General features: G+C 44.0%; 1 protein-coding gene across 2 annotated transcripts in view; it reads left to right on the top strand.

Annotated features, from left to right (window-relative positions):
* Positions 1–19,061, top strand: part of SLC6A13 (solute carrier family 6 member 13) — a 43,203-nt gene that overhangs the window by 853 nt on the left and 23,289 nt on the right. For both annotated transcript variants that reach the window (XM_080971603.1, XM_080971604.1), the window contains exons 2-6: positions 4,249–4,535; positions 12,633–12,767; positions 15,545–15,685; positions 16,845–16,929; positions 18,469–18,601. In XM_080971603.1, the coding sequence (XP_080827729.1) occupies positions 4,319–4,535; positions 12,633–12,767; positions 15,545–15,685; positions 16,845–16,929; positions 18,469–18,601 (711 nt within the window). In that variant the 5' untranslated portion in view covers positions 4,249–4,318. The remainder of the gene's footprint in view (positions 1–4,248; positions 4,536–12,632; positions 12,768–15,544; positions 15,686–16,844; positions 16,930–18,468; positions 18,602–19,061) is intronic.

Raw genomic sequence — 19,061 nt, forward strand, 5'->3', positions numbered from 1 at the left:
GACCCTGGAGTATGATCTCAAAACTGACTCCCCTCCCCCCAAAAAACACAAAATTAAGAGATGATGTGCAATAGTTGGCACATCGCTAAGGTGAACTAATGGGAAAGTGATCAAGACTCTCTACTTTTACAAGTTACAAAGAAGTAGGGATCCCAGCAGGTGGAATATCCTTTCCTACAGACCCATTAAAGCTGTGTCCTTCTGGCTTGGCTCCCTGGATGTTGTTGGACTACAACTCCCATCATCCCTGATGATTGGCTAAAGTGGTTGAGAATGGTGGGCACTGTATTCCAGCAACATTGGGGGACCTCAGATTGAAGAACGCACTGCATTATTAAAACTTTAGCAGATGTGACCTTTGTAGTTGTTCATCTTATTCTTAACTGGCTCATTACTCCACCACATGTATGCAGTTTCTATTGAAATAATGCCCAAAGTGGCCTTAAAAAGGTGGATTTGCACCAGATCCCTCATGTGCCAGATCTTCCTTGCATTTGGCCTCCCACTGGTATCCATTGTATGTTTTAATAAAAGGGCAATATATGTCCAGATATGTGAGCAGAATGCAGCATCCTGAGCGTCTCATAGTCAATATTTTTTCCAGGGAAAGAGGCATTTCTGGTTCAGAGGAGGCAGAACCTAATCACAACAGAGAATCTGCTTAATTTTCAGAAACTAATATGTTTGGAGAGATTTACTGGGCTCGGCTACTTTTGCTAGCCTCTAAAGATCCACATCCAGTCTCCATCCCCTGTGCTGCTTCAGCCTTCCACAAAATAAAGGCTTTATGCCTAATAGCGATGTACAAATGTGCATGGTTTGTATAATAAAGTCTGATTATGGAACCAGCTTTCCCTATTTCAGAATCCTCCCTATTTAGAACAATCCCCAGAGCCAGACACCGAAAGCTTTCATCTGCCTTGCAGCCCTCATCCCACTTTTACCACCACATCCAATCACCTAAAGCAGCCCTCTCTCAGCCTGAAGCCCCCCCACCTGCCGTGTTACCACCTTGATAGTTACTTGGTCTTGGACTCTAATGGCCCCAAAGCGCCATTGGTTTAAGAAGAATGGCAGACACACTTGGCTGCCAGATCTTTGCCTTGATCAATGAACAATGTTAAAGATTCGTGCGATGTGAGTTACGATGCTACAGAGCACATGCGATGCCCTCTGTCACTGCCTAATTTCTTAGGACTCACCCTGTTCCTTTCAGTGATGCACTCGGGATCAGTCAATGCATCGAAGGTAGAGTAGCCAAGAAAGTGTCCTACAGATGTTGTGCACTCTAAATCCCACTGTCCCCAACCAGCACAGCCAATGGCCAGGGGTGATGAAAGCTGTAGCTCAAAATGTCTGGAGAACGCCATTCTGACCACCCCTGGTCTAAAGCAATGGAGAAGTTTACAAGCTTTCTTCCTTCTGGCCCTGTCTTACAAGCAGGGCCAGGTTTAGGTTTGATGAGGCCCTGAGCTACTGAAGGTAATGGGGCCCTTTATATGTCCAGCTGTCCTTTGTCAACAACAAATTGTTGCTGTTTTTTGTGTTGAATATATACTATGGACCTAATAGGTATCTAAAGCCATTTGCACATAACAAAATATGTATTTTATCAAATAATTGTTATATTTTGGAAATGTACATCCATTTTTTTTTCCTTTAATTTTTTTTGGGGGCGCCTAGAGAGTGGGGCCCTAAACTATAGCCTGTTTAGCTTATAAGTAAATCCGGCACTGCTTTCAAGGGAACACGGCCTACCTGCTACAGAACCACAATCTGTTGCAAGGGGTTTCTGGTACATATTCAGGGTTGTCCACTTCATTTGTTTGGGGCAGCGGTCAGACCTGCTGGGTCTCACTGTTGCCCAGCTTAACTGAAAATGTCCTCCAGGACAAGGGTTGGAAACTTGTGCTCATCTCTCCCCCCCCAGATGTTGCTAGAGTACAGTTCTCATAACCCCTGGCTGCTGGCCATGCTAGCTGAGCCCAATGGGAATTGGAGTCCAGCAACCTCTGCAGGGCCACATGCTTCCCCACCCCTGATCTAGAGCAGGGTTTCCCAAACTTGGACCTCCAGCTATTGTTGGACTACAACTCCCATCATCTCTAGCCAGCAGGACCAGTGGTCAGGGACGATGGGAACTGTAGTCCAGAAACAGCTGGAGACCCAAGTTTGGGACATCCTGATCTAGAGCAATGTTCTTCAACCTCAGGTCCCCAGATGTTGTTGGACTACAGCTCCCATCATCTCTGACCATTAGCCTAAGCTGGCTGGGAATGATGGGAGTTGTACTCCAAGTGCTATTAAGTATAGAAAGATAATATGGGAATGAAAATGTATTTCAACACAAGTCACCTTCAACTGTATTGCTTAAATACTGGTAATTTAGCCAGGCCAGAATTTAGGGAGGCAGTTGAGGCTAGTATTCATCTAAAGTCATGTTCATGTTTCTGATGGTAAGAGCTGTTGGACAGTGGAACGGACTCCCTTGGAAGGTGGTGGACTCTCCTTCATTGGAGGGTTTTTAAGCAGGGTTTGGATGGCCACCTATCAGGGATGCTGTAGTTGAGCTTCCTGCATTGCAGGGGGTTGGACTAGATGACCCTCAGGGACCCTGCCGACTCTACAATTTTATGATTCCATGGTTTGGCTTATTTTGATGAGTGCAGAAAGCCAATATGACAAAAACCGGAAAGTGCAATTTTAAAAGTAAACAAGCAAACACTACCACCTCTACTTGTCAGGCTCTACCTGGAATACTCTGTTTAAAAGAATTTAGAAGTTAAATAGTGTCACCACCATTTTTTGCAGGTGGGGGGGGGAGTTGTTTTTTTAAAATAAAAATAAGGGGACAGAATATTTGCCCATGAGAACAAAGCATAGAGGTCTGGGATTTAAAGGTGGATAAATCTCAGAAGACTCCCCCCCTTCAAAAACATCAGTAAGGTTCACCTCTGGTCTGAAGACTGGTGCTGTCCCCTTAGTTACAGGATGGGTCTGAGCTCTGGAAAAATTGGAGTCTACTGATATACAGAAATAATGGGGAACCTTGGCCTGCCTAATGAATGATTCTCTTCAACCCCCGTCAGCCACAGCCAGCATTGGCAATGGTCAGCGATTATGGGAGTTGTAGTCTCATCTGGAGTACATCTGGAATAATAATAATAATAATAATAATAATAATAATAATAATAATATATCCCACCCATTGGCTGGGTTTCCCGAACCACTCTGGGCGGCTCCCAACAGAATATTAAAAACACGATAAAACATCAAACATTAAAAATTTCCCTAAACAGGGCTGCCTTCAGATGTCTTCTAAAAGTCAGGAAGTTGTTTATTTCCTTGACATCTGATAGGAGGGCGTTCCACAGGGCGGGCGCCACTACCGAGAAGGCCTTCTGCCTGGTTCCCTGTAACTTCACTTCTCTCTGTGAGGGAACCACCAGAAGGCCATCGGAGCTGGACCTCAGTGTCCAGGCTGAACGATGGGGGTGGAGACGCTCCTTCAGGTATACTGGGCCGAGGCTGTTTAAGGCTTTAAAGGTCAGCACCAACACTTTGAATTGTGCTTGGAAATGTACTGGGAGTCAATGTAGGTCTTTCAGGGCTGGTGATATGTGGTCTCAGCAGCCACTCCCAGTCACCAATCTAGCTGCAGGTTCTCCATCCCTGACACAGATCACAGGAACATCCAGCTGGTGGTCAGCAATTGTTCAGGTATCCCGGCCCCAGGTTGTGAAGGATATTGCACTGATGCTCCATGGCAAATGTGAATACCATTTTCTTGAAGGGGGACCATAGGGCTATTTCTATGGGTTTGGGAGGATGTGATGGGCCAGTGACAGGAGCAAACATGGCCCAAAACATGTCTGAGCCCAGTGCTTCTAGGCACACTTTCGTAAAAGTAAACAGGATTGCAATATCTCCACGGAATTGTTTTCACAAGTGAAATAAATTAAAATGAAAGGGGATGTAAATAAACAAAATACCTGGTGGTGTACAAAACATCGGCGAATGCTTACTGAAAGGATACTCTGTGAGGAACCAGAACATTTTGAGATGAATCATTTAAAAATTAAGCTGACACTGTTCTTCTAATCCAAAGTAAATACCTCCTGCCTCAGTAAAGTCTATGGGTACATCTTGTGCACTTGGAATGTCAACATATCCAGCTGTTGTAAGCAAGGAAGCTGTGGTGTGAACTTTTGAGCGTGTCCCTGAGTTTGTCTCTCACTTTTCCTCCAGCTTGAGAATTTGATTGTTGTAAGCATAACAGTGGAGGGGCGAAAGGCGACACTGACCTTTTGAAGGTGGGATGGATTACAGAGTCCCCGGGGCAGTGATCAATGGAGAAATACCTGCACAAGCCTCTGGGGAGAAGAAGAAGAAGAAGAAGCAAGAAGCAAGAGATCAAACACTAGAACGCGACCACTGGAACAACAAAATGGAATATGTGCTCTCTGTAGCAGGAGAAATCATCGGCTTGGGGAACGTCTGGCGGTTCCCTTATCTCTGCTACAAGAATGGTGGTGGTAAGTGCAGCTCTTGCCTAGCAAATTTACATTGCATCTGCTAGATGTCTCAACTGTGTCACTTTCCCATTGATCACAAGAGAACCTGAACACTTACATTGCATCTGCTAGATGTCTCAACTGTGAACATTTACATTGCATCTGCTAGATGTCTCAACTGTGTCACTTTCCCATTGATCACAAGAGAACCTGAACACTCAGGTATGTGCCCTGCAGTTGCATACCATGGGGGATGGGTGGGAGGGAATCAATAATGCCAGCCGAAGCAAGCCAAGTGCCAGGCTTTTTCAGCGTACGAAATGTTTTGCAAAGTTTATGCCATTTATCTTCACAGCACCCTTTTGTGGTAGGTTAGTTTGAGAGAGAAAGAGGAACTTGCACAAAACCACCTAAGAGCTTCCTCTTCAAACCCCAGTACAAGGTGTGTGTGGGGGACTTAGGATGCAGCCAGCGACTTCTCCCGAAAACTGTTTGTGTCCTTGCGAGCTAAGTGTAAAAGCACACACAACATGAGATCTCCTGACATTACTAAAAAGAACAAATAAATAAATATTCATGCAACTATAAAGGCCTTTTTTTTTTTAACTGAAGCAATGGTGCTGAGGTTCTTGGTGAACTTTCCTTACCGTGTCATTTTCCACTCCCACCTCATCAAAAAAACCATGCTTAAAGCGTGGAAAGCAGAAATAAGCAAACTAACCCCAACCCCATCCCCGCTAATTCCCCTGGCACACCACCCATTATTCCGTCACGCAGCACAAAACCTCCAGATAAAAACCTGGCAAACCAAAGGCCTAGATCGCTTAACAGACCTCTATAAAAATAACAAACCCTTGTCAACACAAGAAACACAAGACAAACTAGAAGACACCCATCACCAATTACATGCCCTCTTAAACAATCCAGTAGTAAAATCAGCAGCAACTAAGTCCCTGACAACCTTCGAAAACCTCCTCCTAACAACAAAGGGACACGGCAAAGGGGTGGTATCCGCAATATACAAAATGCTACTCCAAAATCTCATGAACCCCCTAGACGTAATCAAAAAACAATGGGAGGACAACATAGGCTCTGAGATTAACCCCACTTAGTGGACCAGAATGTGGTCTAACTCCCCCTTGAAATCCATATCAATGAAAAGAAAATAACTTACTCTGAAACTTACCTATAGGTGGTACCTAACACCAAGGAAATTAGCGCTAATTCACCCAGGAACCTCACCAAAATGCTGGAGAGGGTGCACCTCCACAGGCACATACTTCCACATGTGGTGGAAATGCCCCCAAATCCAACTATTCTGGACAACAGCCATACGAAAAATATGTAAAATAACTAAGCAAGTACAGTGGTACCTCGGGTTACAGATGCTTCAGGTTACAGACTCTTCAGGTTACAGACTCCGCTAACCTAGAAATAGTACCTCGGGTTAAGAACTTTACTTCAGGATGAGAACAGAAATCGCACGGTGGTGGCGCAGCGGCAGCAGGAGGCCCCATTAGCTAAAGTGGTACCTCAGGTTAAGAACAGTTTCAGGTTAAGAACGGATCTCCGGAACGAATTAAGTTTTTAACCCGAGGTACCACTGTATTAGAAATCACCCCAGAACTGGCCCTGCTGAACATCTTCCAAGACAATAATGCCCACTCACATCACAAAGAACTCATAACCCACCTACTCCCAGCAACCAGAAACATCATAACCAGACACTGGAGAGACCTGTCAGGAGTAAGCATGGATCAATGGTATCAAACAGTATGGGAAACAGCCCTACTAGAAAAATTAACCAATAAACTGAAACTGACACAATAATAAAAATAGAAGAAGATGCCTTCACCCCGGTATGGCTCCCCTTTATCACATACACAGCCCAACAAGACAACGACAAGAATCCACCAACAGCATACGAATCAATATGGCTAACCTGATCCAAAACACCCACCCACCTCACTCACACATGAAAACAAAGTTCACCACAGCCAGTCACAAACAAGCAATCACACCCTAGGCCAACCCCAATTTCTCTCACCACCAAAGGAACACAAGTGAATAGCAAAAAGAACCTGTACAAATGACACTGACAAAAAACCCCACACATACATTAAGTAAAATAGAAACATCGCCTCCCAACCCCACTCCCACCCACCATGGCCCCCTCCACCTCTTCCCCCTTTTTCTTCCTAATGTAACCCTAATGTCTCAACAAATGAAACTGACCTATGGAAAATGTAACTTGAAAAAAGAGACATTGTGCATACCTTTGTAAACCAAAAAATCTTTAATAAAAAAAAGGGGGAAAGGAAAAAAAGAGAGCAGCTATTAACCCTACAAGCAGAAACAAAATGGACAAAGTTGAATTCAACCAAGTCCTACTCAGAGTAGACCCATTGAAATGGATGAACCTAAGTTAGTCATGTTTATTTATTTCAGTGGGCCTACTTTGAATAAGGACTAGCATTGAATATCATCCATACGTTCCTTTCCAACCAAAGCTTATGCTGATTAACATGTGTGGTGTAGTGGTTAAGAGCAGTGGACTTGTAATCTGGGGAACCGGGTTCGCGTCTCCGCTCCTCCACATGCAGCTGCTGGGTGACCTTGGGCCAGTCACACTTCTCTGAAGTCTCTCAGCCCCACTCACCTCACAGAGTGTTTGTTGTGGGGGAGGAAGGGAAAGGAGAATGTTAGCCACTTTGTGACTCCTTAAGGGGAGTGAAAGGCGGGATATCAAATCCAAACTCTTCTTACTCTTCTTCTGTGGCCTTTTAAATGTGTTTGTGGGAGAGGAGTTATTGGTTTGCTTTTGCTCATGTCATGTGTGCACGCCACGCGGCTTGCGCCGTGATGCAAGCACGGTGCACGGCATGCGCACATCATGGCGGGATATTGAGGGCTTCCCCTAGCTGGCGCCCCTGTGTCCCAGTCTGCATGTAACAGACTTAACTGTGGCTTCATGGCTTCTTTCTTCACTCATGCAAAAGAAGCGAAAGGGCTGCACCTGTGTGCCCAGAACTCATTAGTATTTATGGAGCCTGGTTTTGATTGTCCAAACATGGCTACTGGCTTCCTGTCCCTCTATGGATGCTTAATTTACAAAGCGAGTCTAGGGTGACTGCTTTGTAATGCTGAAATGGTTGCCGTACTTATTTTCCAGGCTTGAATTGATCTGTTTCAGAAGGCACATTCTGCATTCCATGGCCATTTTCTCCTACTGCTTTTTGCTCTACGCTGTGTCCATATGTCCGTCTCTCTCACTCACAAATGTCCATAGAGAACAATCCCTCATGCATCTGAAGTGAATGTGTGTCTACGAAAGCTCATGCCATAACAAATTAGCTAGTCTTTAAGCTGCTACAGGACTTTTATTGTAAAAAAAACCAATCTCACTAATCTTAACAAGAGCCTGGAAAGCCAGGCGGAGTGTTTGCTATATTGAGGGAAGAGGGACTAAAAACCTGGCTATAACATTATGGCTCTGTAATAAGGTTACCAGACGTCCCCGTTTCCTGGGGACAGTCCCCGGATTTACAAATCAGTCCCCATACAAAATCCATTGAAGTTGAAAAGCGTCTCTAGATTCATCGAAAAAAATCTGGTAGCCTTACAGTCTGTAATGGGTTAGCATCCCAAAAATGACCCCCAAAAGTAAGGAAGACAGGCATGGCTTTGAAGCACTGGTTCCTCTCTCCTCCTCCCTTCCTCTGCTGGGAGCCCCAACTAGTCAAATTAGTAGAAATAGTTCCTTGCATGAAGGAAGAAATTATTCTGTGTTCCCACTAAAGGCAGGGCTTTCCTCCTTCCCTTACCCACCTTTTGGAATGAGAGGACAGCATGACTCCTTTCCATAACATTACAATTTTGCCTCACATGGTGCATAGTCCTAAGATGTAATGAAGAGAGTTGCCAAGGAGATGGCTTCTTTTACTCTGTCCTTACAAAGCTCTCTCTCTCTCAGACACACACTTGTTTACTTGTGGGTAAGGATGAGGGAGAAATTTGATTCAGGACACATTTAAAGGAGAACCTACCTAACCCAGACTTTCTGAAAGAACGTGCAAGCCCAAACACAGCAAGATCCACGCTTATCCAAATTTTGCCAGGCACATACTAGGATAAAATGTGCATAAAATGTATATATTTGTGAAAACAACCTATAAGCATGTGCAGGATTAGGGGGGAAATTATTTGTAAAAATGTGTATTTTAGGGGAAGTTTCATACAAATTTCTATACTGGAAGAAATTCACACTACAATGCTGACAAATTTTTCGTGAGATCTTTTTTAAAAAAAATCACGAAGGTGGAGAAATGAATTTAAGATGGGAAAATGAGGTACTGAGAGAAACTGAAATTGACAGATTCTCCCATCTGTCCTTGTGGGGCATTCAAAATGATGTAGGCAAGGGGTGGAGAGACTTGTTATGAGTCTCACAGTGATGTCACAACAAGACACACATGAAACTACCATCCACAAAACGAAATATGTTGGGGCGAGAGAATTAGTTTTCCAGAAACTTGTGTTAAGATGCTTGTGCTAGTAAATTAAATTTCCCCTCACAATGGAAGCATGTACCAGAGAACACTATATAGGTGGGTTAGTGAGGGCCACCATTCGCTGCCATACCTGCTAAAAAGGGGGCCCATGGTTTTCTTTTTTTTGTTAACAAAAAATAAAGTCAAGAAAATGTTTTCATCTCTCTTTATATTAGTACCACTGGTGTGATAAGTTGCAGTTTGGAGATAATAGGTGTTCATCTCAACCAGCTCCACTGAAGTAAAAAGTGCAGTAACTGTCTTAGTAAGATTTTAAATCTGAGGAGTTGTATAATATGAATACAGAAGTTCTTCTCTTCAGTTAAGATAATTTATAGGCTTTTGCAGTATAAGAACCTATTATAATAACGTTTCCTTTAAAAGACTCAACAGGAGTCATCTGCCACAGAGACGCTCTGTGCTGTCGTGTGGGTTATGTATGTGTTCTGGAAAAAAATACCTAGAGACCTATTTAGGAATTGTTCTCCTTGTTTTGTTTGATAACTATTTACTTAATCTGACTTTCTGGAAGCTTGTAGAAAAACAGGTTAGAAGGACTTGGTACTTGTAAGAGTTATCGGTGAGTAGATTTATGAACTCTGGTCTGAAATCTTTTGGATTTGCCTTAGAGGCCTACCTAAACCGCTTTCCCACCCTGACAGCATGAAGGGGATTAGCTACTTCCATGCCGGCTTTCCTTTTTGTTTCTCTTTCTGCTTGAGAATTTTGTTTTTGAGGAGGGATTAGAGGGGAGGCTTGTTTTTATTTTTGTGAGGCTGGAATGTTCCTAAACTTGGGTTCGCCAACAACCCTATGCATGTTTATTAAGAAGCCCCATTGTTACTTCAGGAACAGGCAACATGGTGCACTTCAGATGTTGCTTGACTATCAACTGCGCTAACTCCCATCAACCCCACTACGATGGCCAATGGTCCAGGATGATTTCAATATTTATTTTAAACCATTTTTATACTGCTTAATATATAACATTTCTCTTGGTGATGCATACCCTCTAACACCTTGGTGGCAAAATCCAAGACACAATATTCCTAGACGCCATCTTCCTTTTTTTTCTCTAGAGAATGTTGGCCGTTTTGGATGTCTTGATCTCGTGTGGTTTTGCACCACAATCCCGCCCCCTGAAAAAGAGCTTTTTTCAGGCATGGTGCTCTAAAATGTATATTTTGGGGTCACAGCACAAGATCACAGCCTCAGGAAATAATTGTGGTGTGCAATTGCGTGAGATCATGGCATCCAAAATGGCCAACATTCTCTCGCGACAAAAGAAAAACCACGGGGTGTCTTGATTTTTCCAGGACACTTTTGGGGTATGGTGATGTACAACAAATTAAACCAAACCAAAGCAATTATTACAAAAATATACAATGCAACCATCAATACAAATTGGAAATCAATACAATAGAAATAAATATATACTGGTAGCAATACTGTAATTGAATACTGATGATGGATGTTCCTATCCACTCAACCACTCTGAGGAGTTTTCTTTCTTTTTTTTACAGTCAAGTGGTATATAAATTTTATTAAATAAATAAGTAAGTAAGTAGCAAACCTCCCTTTCATATAATGCTGCTTTAAATGTATGGTGTTGAATGTGGCCCTAGTCTCCCTGCCTTCTACCTCCCAGCTCCATTGATACCAGCCACCACGGACACTCAGTTCAAACTCGACATACATGTGGATCTCGCTATTGGTTCCATTCCTTGTTCCTTTAAAATATGACCTGGCATCATGTTTTAATTGGACCCTGGATTTCTCTTTCAGCAAGAAAAAGGAATAATCTTTCAGCTGGTATTCTTGACTAAACTGAAAGGTACATGCCCTTTTAGCACACAAAAAAAGCAATGAAAAGCATGAAGGACACCAGCCCAGTTTCTGCTGTCAGGCTTAGTAAAGCATCCTCCTTTACTATTGGCTAGGAACAGAGGAAGGCAACCAGAGGAGTGATCTCACCTCCCTCTACCCCCAGGGTCTGAAAGCTCATTGCTTCCATAGCAGGCACAGCCTCCTGCCATACCAGCTTGGTGTGGACTTCAGTCAAAGGGCAGGGAGCCCAGTCCAGCCTGCTAAGAGCTGGAACCGTTAAAGGGATTTCGGAGCAAATTAAAGTTAATTGTGATTTTCCAGTCAGTTAAATATTGGCTTGATCCTGGAACCCATGGAGGTGTTGGAAGTGGCTAGCAATTAACTCCAAGGAGCAGAGTCTGCATCTGTCCAAACCTGGACACAAAAGGCATTAGAATTGCTTTAATTCCTTCCCTTTTCAGTCAAAATGTTAGTCATGGGTTGTATCTACAGTAGCGTTGAGTAGTGCATCCCATCAGTGCAAAAAATTCTGCTTGCTCAATGGGACTTGGCCCGCCTCCCCGTTCATGCCTCCAACCCTCCAGACTAGATTTGGGGAGGACATGGAGTGGGAAGGAGAGGAGGGGGGAGTCCTGTTGCAGAAATCCTTGCGTTGATGGGATGTGTTTGTTGGATACTGCCCCATATGTCACAAGGGGCCACCAGTTTGAATGTTGCTGAATAGATTGGTGCTACTGCGATAAGCATCTTTTGACTGCTTTAATGCTGGGCCAGCATCAAATATTAACACCATTTGATATTACATGACAACTACTGAATGCTATCTAATATTAACTATGGTTGCATGTCAGCTGTAAAAAATAACTTACAAGATATCCTTGCGTGGCAGCAGTCGAGCACTGTTTAGTACGGAATACCATGTTGTATCAAGTATCAAACATTATCCTGGTATCAAATAGTGAAGCGAATATTGTATGTAAAATATAGATTTCCAATCCTGAGTAAGTATCTGGCAAACGATAAGAGTATTCCAAGAATATCTTCAATATGTTCAAAGTTCGCGGAGCAAAATATTGTGGAGAATAGTTGGGAGCATATTCATTTGGGCTCTTAAGACTAATGAACTGATAGGCTTGCTTTGTGCAGAGGGTTAAGTTAGACAGTGTTTTTGTTCCACAGCTGACTCTGTGATGTTAGTAAACTCATTTTTTAAAATGCAATTTGTCTGTGATCAAATATAATCAAAGTTGCATTTGTCTCATCCTGATCAAAGGCTTGAACCTTCTTGTTCTGGCATGAAGTATTCAAAACCATATTTGTTGTAGTCTGAGCTTTCTTTCTAAAAACCATGCTAAACCTGCTCACTGGGCCATTGGGTCAATGTGCCCACAAGCTCAACATTTTGCTGGCAGAATCCCGGAGAAGTGTATTGCTATTGGCTGGCCCAAACCCAAGGGATGATCTTCAAACACCTCTGAGGGTCAAACTACTTCTGTTGTGTGGTTAGCAAACATATCTTTTAAAATAATAATAATAATAATAATAATAATAATAATAATTCAGTTTGGTTTTCTCAATATAACAAATGAACAAGAAAAACATGAACATTTGCAGAAATAAATAAATAAACACATAAATAAATAAATAAATGTCCCTCCCCACTTGGCTCTTTGTCATCACCATAGCTTCCTGTTTTGAAAGCCTGAGCATCTAACACCTCCATGTGTTTCTGAACCTGTAGGTGCCTTCTTCATCCCCTACCTCATCTTCCTTTTCACCTGCGGGATCCCAGTATTCTTCCTGGAGACAGCACTTGGGCAGTACACCAGCCAGGGAGGTGTCACTTCCTGGCGGAGGCTTTGCCCTCTCTTTGAAGGTGAGTTGGGTATGATGGGGCCAGCTTGTTTGCTAGAAAGTCTGTACCACCTTTTGCACTAAAGGAGCTATCTTACACAGGGCATCAACGGGATTTTCTGGGCCCGGTACACTTACACGTGGATTGGACCCTCTGCCTGGCTTCCAAAAGGGGGCACATATTTGCATAACATTTCCATACAGTTTGTATCACGTGAAAATCTTTATGCTCTGTGGCAGGTGGGGTGGAGGGCGCTAGCATGAATCAGAGGCCACGCTCAAGTAAATAATATGTCTGATGGACAGACAGAATGTGAACAGGTAAATCCTTTGCCTCCCTGCACACCCACAAGATTCAGCTGGGGGTGTCAGCATTCACATGCAGGTGTCAACATTTGCCCAGTTTTGGATGTTGGCTGTAGCATTAGCATCAGATCATCGTGCATCGGCACTATTTTGGGTTTTAAACGACTGTGTCTCTTGCAACAGCAGCACTGCTGCTTCTTGAAGCTTGAGAGTGATACCTGTCAGTGGAAAATGCAAATGCCCCTCAGTTGTGACAAAGATCACTGTTGTGGAGGCAACACAGTATGGCTGAGGTGACCGCAGGAATCTCAATTTTTATAAAAGAGGAAAATTAACATGATGAAAAGGGAAAACAGAAGCTCAGGTTGCACATTAGCTGAAAGAAAATGTTAAATGAGGATGTTTACTGATTACAAGAAAGGATCTACCAGGTTGGGGGAAATTGTATAAATGCCGTGCCAATCAGCATGGGGTGGGTGCTAATCAAAGATCTTCCTTCTTCTTTTTTTGTTTTGCTCTGTAAAATGCATGCTTATGTCTACTTTTGATGTTTTTATGTTTGTTTTAAATCAAAGATTCCCTCACTCTCTTCCGGCTGGGGTAAGGTCTGTTGGGAATCTGAGATGAAATACCCACACAGCGGAAGTTGCCTCCAGGTCCAGTCACCACACAGAAGCAGCTTAGAGCCCCAAATAGTCTACTGCTGCAGAAGATAAAGCTTCAGTAATACAGTTCTAGATGCTGAGAAATATATATACAGGATGTAGCATATACAGCTACAGACACATACAAGTACAAAGCATATCTGTTGCTCCAGCAATTCAAGACGTAACACCGACTCCCTTCACAAGACTGACCCGGACACACAACACACCCTGGCACAGATGAGCTGGCATGCATCAATCCCTTGCATAGACGACCCTGGGCCATTGCCATAGCAACTGGCTTGGCTGGCCTTGCACCTCTGGCCTTTTCTAATATATAGGGTGATTTGTGCTCATGTAGGAAATTAACACCTTCCTCATGCCCAGTTCCTCCAACAAGGGCTGCCGTGCCAAAACTAAGACATAAGGCACACTTTGGAACTAGTGTAAAGTAACAGAGAAAAGGGGGAGCCTCTACTTGTTTTCCTGTAGAATTATAAGATTCTAAAATATATGACACCTAGGAAATGTACAGTGCATAAACAGGTGCAGGGAAAATTAAAAAAGTTAAGTGGAAATTAAACCAAGGGGAAGACATGGTGAATGAAAGGAACACCCAGAATGTTGAATGGAGCACTTGAGAAAATGGGAAAGAAAAGTTGATGTATCCTGCAATGAGAATTCATGCCCTATGGGGATTATATGAAAATTATGGATTAGGGCAGGCGTCTCCAATCAGCCTCAGCCAGCATGGCAAATAGCCTGTTCTGAATTCCATATCCTTCAGATTCAGTGGATGACACCCCCTTCCCCAAGTTCTAGTATAATGGAACACTTCACTTTCTGATCAGATGTTTGCATGATTTTAAGGTTACTCAGAATCTGGATCAAATGGAAAGTTGAGGCTAAAAGGTTCCTGGGTCATTAGGGACTCTTGATTTATTTCTGCTTCATTCCAGGACAAATTACTGTGTTAATCACAGCCTGGCAGTTAGCTCAGGTAGGTAGAAGTGGATGGAGTTCATTGTTCGCTGTAACATCGTAAGCAAAGGGCTGCTGGAATTTCTTGCCCATGTCAACAAAAGCAGTTGTTTCATTGCAGTCAACAACTGATAGCCAGCTGACTTTAGCAAAGGGAACTTCAAGTCCTGGGGGCCAAGTGCAGTCCTCCAGAGGATTTAATTTCTCCCTCAGGCCTCTCCTCAGGCCACACACCACCCCAAGGGGCCAGACACTCCTTTGCCTGGCTGGAATGAACGCTTGAACCCTTTGTTTGCATGGAAGGAGAATAGAGACGGGTGTTATATGGTGCGTAAGTGTGCGCGCTTGTGTTTGTGTATAGAAACCACTGGTGGCTTGCCCACCACTGGGATGCAACCCAGGGCAAATCTACTATGAAATTTAAGAATCTTAAGTTTCAGAGCCTATAACCCCAGAGGGGCCCCAGAGGCAACTTAATTCATGCATGTATATAACATTTCCCTAATTCTCACCCCCTCCCAAGAACTTGAAAACGACAAGGCATGGGAAATATTTATTTACTGCAGTGAATTTGACATGTGAGATAATCCAGTATAGCAATTTTAATCAAGATCTGAGATGTCGTAGTCATTATTATTACTATTATTAAAATAATTGTGGCGATCTGTCGTGGAACAACCCCACTGAAGAAGATAACCGAATGGTTAACGAGACCTCCTTGCTGGTTGCAAAGGGGGGCCCATAACAGTTCAAGCTTCGGGGCACCCCAAATGTAGGTTCAACCCTGAAAAAACAAAACCACCCTGGCTTTATTACTCCAATTAATTTTCTTAAAATCCCCTCCCTGTTTCTTTTGTTCACTCTGCAGGAATTGGTTATGCTTCCCAGGTGATTGTTGTACTACTTAATTTCTATTACATTATTGTTCTGGCCTGGGCCTTGTTTTACCTCTTCAGCTCATTCACCATAGACCTTCCATGGGGCAGCTGTGATCATGAGTGGAACACAGGTAATCTGGAGTCCCTCCCTTGCTGTTCTGCAAGATGCTTAGTATTACTTTGTACTGACCCCCCGCCCCGCTAGCAATAACCATCTACAGTATTTCATTTTCCGTCGCAGCTTCAACCCTTTGGAACTCCCTGTCCAGGGAGATCCACATGGCCACGTTCTTACTCTTCTGCCCCTCCTTCCCTGTAGGAGGCCAACCCAGCATATGCCCTCTGTGTGCACTAAACACAAACAAACTTCTGCCCACCTTTGGCAAGGCAGTACAGGCTGCCTTGTCTTGCCTTCTCTCCATTACATATGGACATGGATACAGGATTGGTATCATATGGACATGGATACAGGATTGGTATCATGGGGGGGGGGGGAGGGAGAGGGGAAACCACCTCTGAACTAGCTGTAGTCTTGAGCTGTTCAGTCCTGAACTTCATGGGCTCTGGAAGAAGAAGAAGAAGAAGAAGAAGAAGAAGAAGAAGAAGAAGAAGAAGAATTTGATATCCTGCTTGATTACTACCTGAAGAAGTCTCAAAGCAGCTAACATTCTCCTTTCCCTTCCTCCCCCACAACAAACACTCTGTGAGGTGAGTGGGGCTGGGAGACTTCACATAAGTGTGACTAGCCCAAGGTCACCCAGCAGCTGCATGTGGAGAAGCGGAGACGCGAACCCGGTTCACCAGATTATGAGTCTACCGCTCTTAACCACTACATCACACTGGTGTAGTGGCCAGTCAATCAAGAGTAGCCAGTCTTGTCTAGGAAAGAACTTGCCTCATCCTTTTCATACACATATAGGCTTGGATGCCCAGTCACACTCATGAACAGCTATCTCAATCAGGTTTGGCGCCAAACTTTGAGGTCAGTGGGTTCGGCATGATGCTGGTGTTGAGCACCTCACCACGTGCTCACCATCCTCATCGCTTCCCAGAAGTGCTTCAGTGGTAGATGGGCCCCACTTTGCTGGATACTGATCCCAGGCCTGCTCTCTGTAGGATCCTAGCCTCATGTGACACAGACTCTTTCTTTCCTGAGCATCCTATTGAGTTCTGAAGTTTTATTCCTGGTCTCCCCCCCCCTTTTTTTTAGGAAAGTGGATTAGTTGCATTTTGTGGGGATGTCTTCCAATTGTATGTTTTCAGTTTCTGTCACTTGGGCCTGTCTTACAGAGAACTGTGTGGAATTCCAGAAGACTAACACTTCGCTAAATGTGTCGGCCGAAAATGCCACCTCTCCTGTTATAGAGTTTTGGGAGTAAGTGAAGATTCCTCCATTTTCAGGTTCGGTTTCCGCAGCTATGACCAACCACCAGCCGCAGGAGTGTTCTTCTGTTGGACGTGCAAAGTCTAAAGATCTCAATAGCTCGCATTGCTACCTGAGAAAAGCATGAACTGTGGGAATGGAATCTTGGTCTCTGAGCACCTTAACTCTTAATTTGTGATTTAAATCAGTTAAGTTCTGCACAAAGCAGAGCGTAAATCTGGCCTTAGGTTTCTTGTCTATTCCTCATCTTTTGCATATTTTAAAAATGAACTATGCAAATTTCAATGCATACCTTACCTGTAGGATGTATGTCTGCACCTTTGTACCTACCCAACAATGAACCCCCTCCTCCTGATTCCAGGCACAAAAGCAATAATGGTTGTTCGCTGCCTTCTCATAGATCGATTGTACAAATACATAAATATAGATTTGTATATAAAATGGAAGAAGCAGTAAAGGAGGTGTCAGGAGAGGGCTGGCACTGGAAATGACTCAGGAGCGCATAATGTACACTCCAGCACAGTGAGCACATGGCACCTGTCTGGTTTCAGAAGCAGTGCAGGAGTGGCGCTTTTTCGTAATCTAATCCTGTTTTTCCTCCACACATGCATTTACACCTCTGCACTCCTTTACCAGAGAGGACAATTAGGTCATTTCCATAGAAACCGCCCTTGCGTCTTCCTTTCTGAAATCAACTCTCTGCGTCAAATACTTGGAGGTTATTCAAACACCCAACACAAAAACCCACAAAGGAGCACTGTAAGAGTGTGGCTTCTTTGGGGAGAAAATGTGTTTCAACTCATCATGACATCAGATGTTTGTCAGGTTCGTGGCCCTGCCCACCTGTCAAAATTGACCTGTGGGGTGGCAGGAGATAACGTTCTGGGCCACCGGGCCAGAACCACCCCCCCACTCCTGCCCTTCATCAACAAACAAAGAGCTATCACGTATATATGCCCTTGTTTTGAAGCATATGACAATGAATTCCTTAATGGATGCATGAAGAGGGAACTGCTCCATTTACTTGCTTGCTGTCACCTGCAGCTGTGCAAAGTCAGAATTGACCAGGGCTCCAAACCAGTCAAAAAGGACAGTGTGTGTGGGCAGAGCATGTACTGGGCATGCAGGTGTGCTCTAGGTTCACCCCCTCCTCAGAAACCCTGATGATCAGTATGGGGACTTGCTAGAATAGGTTAAATTTCTGTAAGTTTGCAGGCTACCAAAACATCGGGTTGGGGTTCCATAATCTAGTGGGATTATGACTTTTGACTTGGGCGACAAAATAACTTGACTGGCCTTGAGTATTGCTCTTCATTTTGACCTGGCAGGTGTGGGGCTGAGGCTATTTGCCTCAGGCCGCAACATGGCTTGGAGTGGTCCAGCTCCTCCTGAGGTTCCCATGGAAACCCTCCACGACATTGCGAGGGGGCACCATGTGCAAAACAGTATATTCTGGGGAAAGTGGCCAGGCTGGGAGATGTTACAAAGTGTACCCAGAAGAAATCAAGCCAGGGTCTGTTTCTTCCGCAGGAGGAGAGTACTCAACATTTCTGACGGCATAGAGCACTTGGGAGGTGTGCGGTGGGAACTGGCTCTCTGTCTCCTGCTGGCCTGGATCATCTGCTACTTCTGCATCTGGAAAGGAGTCAAGTCCACAGGCAAGGTGGGCATATTTTATTTCTCTCTCTCGCTTCCTGCCATCACAATACAAACTACTTGTAGCCCTCTGCAGCTGATGGGCTTAACAGCATGTTACAGTACATTAGTTGCGTGGCTATTAACCACATCAAGGAATTTAAATACACCACCTAGGAGAGGGTGGCATCAATTATACATGTGCAGGATGCCAAGTTATGGAAAGATTGCCACTTGTACAGTGGTACCTCGGGTTACAGATGCTTCAGGTTACAGACGCTTCAGGTTACAGACTCTGCTAACCCAGAAATAGTACCTTGGGTTAAGAACTTTACTTCAGGATGAGAACAGAAATTGTGCGGCGGCAGTGGGAAGCCCCATTAGCTAAAGTGGTGCTTCAGGTTAAGAACAGTTTCAGGTTAAGAACAGGTTAAGAACGGACCTCCAGAATGAATTAAGTTCTTGACCCGAGGTACCACTGTAACTAT

The sequence above is a fragment of the Podarcis pityusensis genome, assembly GCF_964106645.2.
Source record: "Podarcis pityusensis genome assembly, chromosome: 10".
In the NCBI taxonomy this organism is placed as follows: Eukaryota; Metazoa; Chordata; class Lepidosauria; order Squamata; family Lacertidae; genus Podarcis; species Podarcis pityusensis.